Source organism: Lactuca sativa, chromosome 9, assembly GCF_002870075.4.
Source record: "Lactuca sativa cultivar Salinas chromosome 9, Lsat_Salinas_v11, whole genome shotgun sequence".
Classification (NCBI taxonomy): Eukaryota; Viridiplantae; Streptophyta; class Magnoliopsida; order Asterales; family Asteraceae; genus Lactuca; species Lactuca sativa.
In genome coordinates this window covers 37203641-37209152 of record NC_056631.2, presented here as the reverse complement: position 1 = coordinate 37209152, position 5512 = coordinate 37203641, and the positions used below count along the sequence as shown (strand labels likewise).

The following is a 5512-nucleotide window of genomic DNA, read 5'->3' as shown; positions in this document are numbered from 1 at the left end:
AACTATATTTTATTTTTGTATTATATTTTATTTTATTTATGACGTATTTAGATTAATGTAAAATTTAAAGTTATATATTTTTAATGTACTTGGATTGATCTTCAATTTGTAAACTTTTAGATATCTATTTGTGTAGAAAAATTTTAAAAAAAAAATTAAAGATTACCGGATAAACCAATCACTATAACAGTTCCATTAAAAAACCGATTTTTAAAACGTTCATTTGATCAATCTTGGATTAAGTCCAACAAAAACAACTCTTATAAAACAATTAGTTCTTAAAAACAGGAATCATTTAAAGTACATTTATGTAAATACAAGTTATTAGCGTATATTATATCAATAACACCAAATAAATAGTAAACATTTCTTATTAAATTTTCATATTTATATATTTATTTAAAAAAAAAAAGCTATAAGGAAATTAAAATCATAAAGTTACAACAAACAAATACACAGATTATTGAATAAAGAATTGTAAAAATACTACAACCAACCAAAGCATTTATGTTAAATAATTATTTCCCAAAATTCTACAGCCATAAAAAATAGTTTACATTTTCATTTATTTTGTCACAGTTATTTTAAATTAATTTTTTTTAAAATTTTATTTTTTTTATTTCATTAAATTTCACATAATATTTAAATATAATATTTATAATAAATTGATATCATTTTCATTAAAAAACTTACATTCTTATTTCTAAATTCAATAATTATTAGTTTTTTTATTTATCTAAATTATTTGTTTAAATTTAAAAATAAAAATAAAAAAAACACTTCAATTTTAATAATTCAATATTTTTCTTATAAGCTCAAACTTTTTAAATATTTAAACATTCATATTTTTTTTAAACAAACCCACATAGTACATAAATCTCACATAATAACTAACACCTATAACCATTCTCAATAAAATCACCTCAATCCCAAGCATACTCATAACACCAAAAAAATCCATAAAACTTAACAAAATAATGACTGCATCAATATATATTCCAAGTTAAGTAAACAAAAGATATATCCGGATCAAGCTTATTGTAAGCAACAAGATGATCAATGTCATTAATATGATTAATCCCTTGAATCTAAATAATGTTGAATCTAAAGACCATTTAATTGAAGTAAGTACTATACATGTGCCATGTCATCAAACTATCAGCTTCCTCGTTAAAATGGCCAACATTGTCAATGTCATCTGAGATGTAAATCAGATACGCAGTATTAAACAAACAAACGAAATGTTCTCATCTAATCCTCTTGTACTTTACGACTTTTCACTGCATAACAAATTTTTACTGATTAGCAACTCCATGATAATTCAACTGTGAATTACGGCAAACAAACATAAATACATACCAGGACTAAATACTTTGATACATTGTTTTATGGATTTCACTGATGTCACTGAATTAGCCCCTGCATCAATCAAGAAATCTCTTATATATGGAAAAGACATAAATAGCCCTATACAATTTGTCCATTACAGTCCAGTCGATTAGATTACCTGGCAAATTCATGTCTTGCTCGGACATGATTTGGGTCAATGTAGAAGACATTCCTGACACAAGTTCATGGTCACCTGTCATGCCATCAACCATTGTTTCCGGTGATCTGAAAATTTCCATTCAAAATTACAGAATTAGTTAATACAGTTCAAATTTTCGAAAAGGGTCAAAGTTGATGATATAAGTTTTGAGAGTTATACCCTGAAAGAGACTCCGGTGAGGATCCAGACCCGTTATCCGGTTGACATAAGTAATCGAAATCACCCAACAATTCGGTCAAATTAAAGTCAACTCCTAAACAATCTAAATTCGGCAAATCAAAATCAAAAGCGTCGTCTTCCGAAGGCGATCCTGTGTTTTCATCGGAGGTTAACATCCCGGAGTTCATTTCGGATATCTCTGATCCATCAAAATCCAACCTTCCTTTAACATGATCGCGTGTGCCGAATCTTTTTGAACTTGGTTTCATTGGTGATGAAATGCAATGATTCCTCTCGATTGAATAGTAAGAAACTTGCTTTGAAGGGCTTACTTGGATTGTCTCGGAAGTGATAACGGTTCGATTGCTGGATGTGAATTTTTGGGGTGTTAGGGTTTTTTTGGTGCTTGAGAGTGGAGTCTGATTATTGGGTGGAGAAATGGATTTGTCGATTGGTGATGGGGAGGGTGTTTGAGGACCAGGAGAATGACTCGTTGGGTTGAATAGACATTTGGCAACGCTAGAACCTTGAGCAGGTGAATGTCTAATCGGTGGGGAAACATGAGAAATCGATGGAACCGGAGTAATTTGTAACGATTGTTCTTGATTATTAGGTGATGCGATCGGTTGCAAAATTGATTTAGTAGTACCTGAAGAATAATACACTAATTATCAAATTTTGATTATCACAAACATAGAGAACCTGAAAGGATCGATATAGATTATAGATTGATTTACCTGATGAATTGAGCTGACCGCGTTTTCGCTTTGAAGCTGCCGGAGCACCACATACGTCTCTCGAATTCGTTCTTCTCTTTAAACTTGGTTGGCTTGTTGATGGTGTTGAGAAATTTGTGGGTTCAGATAAGGAGTTTGGAAGTCGGGATGTTGACATCATGACTGGAGTATTGTAGACCGGAAAATTTGCTGAAAAAAAAACAATAAATTACATTCGATTTGTGATTTCAAATCTATTTGATCCACAACTATCAGAAAATAATGTATTTATCACTAATTAACATCTCATGATCTGAAACCATTGCAAGTTTAGGAAGAATACACCAATATGAGGTCGTATCTTAGCAATTTTACTATTCGATCTTATGAACATAAAAACTTGTTACATTGTCTTGCTAATATTTCAACAGCGTCATTGGTGTAAGATCTAATTAGGTTAAGATGGATTAGGGATATTTACCTGCAGGAGAGGCCATAGAAGTCCCCGCCGGCAAAGTGGGCATAACTGCCGGAGGCGGCAGAGGAGGTGCTGCAGAAGCAGAAGCTCCACCGCCATTATAAACATTCATAACATCCTGCATTCCTCGCAACAACGTTTGCACCCGGAACTTCTCCTGTTCAAATCGACTCTTTTCATGACTTAAAATCACCTTCTCTTCTTTTAAACTTATATACTCCTCCAACATATCCCCTAAACTCATCAAACTCTTCGGCGCCTACACAAAATTGTCGATCTCAAAATTCAAACCAATAAAACGGAAACTAAAACGGAAATCAAAAATTACAAAAAAAGAGAAGATGAAAAGGGTGAAATTGTACATCGTTAACTGGTGATTTCGCGAGAAGATGTGGAGCCTCAGATCGAAAAGTGGATCGAGTTCGAACGAGGTTGTTATCAGAGAGATATCTATCGACGATGAACGCAACTTGAATTGGGGTTATCTTTCCTTTGCCGATTGCAGTCTCTGACCTTTTGGATCTCGTTTGCTTCCCCATTTCGCTGTTGATCGTTCAACTGAAAAATGAAGAGATTTGAGATGGGAACTATTGAAGGGGGAATTGGGAAGCATATAGATGAAGGGGGCGGGAGTGTTTAAAATTTTCAGAGCGCGTATTGTTTTTAGCGGGCGTTTTTCTTTTATCAAACGGGAGGGAGGGAGGGAGGGAACTTGCGGTGAAAATATTTGTTAAAGAGTGATTTACGCAGTTAGTACTTAAACTATTTAATTATTTACAACAATGGTCCCCGATCTAAACATTTTGCAAATTTGTTAAGAATTAGAGTATTTTGCATATTTGGTAAAAGTAATAATGTTTTACATATTCGGCACTAATTAACTAACCGTTGGAGTTTTAAATGTGTAAAACATAAAATTTAGGAAGTAACAATTAATGAAAATAACCATTGTATTTTGATTTTAATACTTTTGAATTCTTCTTCTTTTGACAATTTACCGTTAAATTTAATCTATTTATAATAATAGTTTTGCCTTTTTTTTCATATAAATCTAATATCATTTAAGTGTTATAAATAACAAATAACATATTTGAATTACTTATTTATAAAAGTTTTAAATCAATCAAACTTTGATTTTAAGAAACAACCTCTCGAATAGTATATTCAAATTTCAATATCAGGTTAGGTGTGTTGAATATCATATATACTCATATTTTAATATAGTTTTACATATTCAATCATTCAATTCTATAACAATATACATCCTTTTTTTCACTTTTTTATAGTAAAGTATTTTTTTATGTCATTTTTAGTCATTATAATTAACCGATATTGCACTAACCATAACCATTAACCAACTAAAACTAATAATAGCCGATACCTAATGGCTAGCGAAATACATTTACCATTTATAATGATTATAGTTCAGTTATGGGCAATAATAGAATCACCCTCCCACATACTGACATACACACATTTTCGTGTACATTTATTTAGTAAATCAAATTTCAAGAGCGATAGATATGTAAAAGCTTTTAAGTTTTAACAAATCATCTTTGTTGTTCATAGAAACGTAAAGCCATAACGTTCCTTAAAGGAAAACCCAAATAGGATGAACCGAGAGATTCTTCTCTCAAGGCATGTCAACGAACCAAACGGGACGGAGTTTGCCTCCCCTGCACCCACGAAATTCCTCCGTTCCCCCACCCTCGAATAGATGATGCAGGCACTCAAAAATAACTTTCATGATGTTGGGTTTGAGGTAATTAACTCTTGTTGTTTAATTTATCTTCCATTTGCCAAATGTTTTGTCAATTGAGTTAGTTTTGTTGTTAAATGTGATGGTAATTGTTAGTTTGGATGAATGTTTGATGTTTTAGAATCACTATAGATTTTGCTTCAAAAATTCATTGGGTCCATAAGATTTTGCCCAAAATTGAATCTAAACCAACTGAATACCACATTTGTGATTTGATGGCATGTATTTGTTGTTGTTGTTTAAGAGAAATCTAAGATGAAGAACGAGAAGATTCCAACCAAACCAAATCCTCTATATCATGAATTTGTGTTTTTGATTGCATATTGAAAAGGAAACTCTTGTTGTTTAATTTATCTTCCATTTGCCAAATGTTTTGTCAATTGAGTTAGTTTTGTTGTTAAATGTGATGGTAATTGTTAGTTTGGATGAATGTTTGATGTTTTAGAATCACTATAGATTTTGCTTCAAAAATTCATTGGGTCCATAAGATTTTGCCCAAAATTGAATCTAAACCAACTGAATACCACATTTGTGATTTGATGGCATGTATTTGTTGTTGTTGTTTAAGAGAAATCTAAGATGAAGAACGAGAAGATTCCAACCAAACCAAATCCTCTATATCATGAATTTGTGTTTTTGATTGCATATTGAAAAGGAAACTCCACAATTTTATAAGAGAAGAATGTGAAGGAGTTGGAGGATTCATTGGACGAATAATTGGAAATACATTACAACTTCTCCTTCCTCATTCTCATGTTTTCCAATTGTAGTATTTCCTTGAATCAAGTATCATATTCCTTCTTGTGCTTCAATCATGTTTGGAGTATATAACTTTAGACATTTTCAATCCA

At 31.6% G+C, this 5512-nt stretch overlaps 1 protein-coding gene across 1 annotated transcript; it reads right to left on the bottom strand.

Annotated features, from left to right (window-relative positions):
- Positions 1-966: 966 nt before the first annotated feature.
- On the bottom strand, positions 967-3559 carry LOC111882679 (uncharacterized). Its single transcript, XM_023879046.2, has 7 exons — positions 3265-3559; positions 2906-3161; positions 2446-2634; positions 1709-2357; positions 1508-1614; positions 1360-1419; positions 967-1280 (listed from the first exon to the last, which is right to left on the bottom strand). Exons 1-7 carry the CDS (start codon positions 3439-3441, stop codon positions 1252-1254), a joined length of 1467 nt encoding a protein of 488 aa, XP_023734814.1. The 5' UTR covers positions 3442-3559; the 3' UTR covers positions 967-1251.
- Positions 3560-5512: the final 1953 nt, after the last annotated feature.

Excerpts from the sequence above, each read along its gene's own strand:
- LOC111882679 (XM_023879046.2), bottom strand. The coding sequence starts at position 3,441 with ATGGGGAAGCAAACGAGATCCAAAAGGTCAGAGACTGCAATCGGCAAA. Across the intron at positions 3,162-3,264 it reads CGAAATCACCAGTTAACGAT|GCGCCGAAGAGTTTGATGAG; the intron begins GTACAATTTCAC and ends AATTTTGTGTAG. Across the intron at positions 1,281-1,359 it reads TATCAAAGTATTTAGTCCTG|TGAAAAGTCGTAAAGTACAA; the intron begins GTATGTATTTAT and ends TTTGTTATGCAG.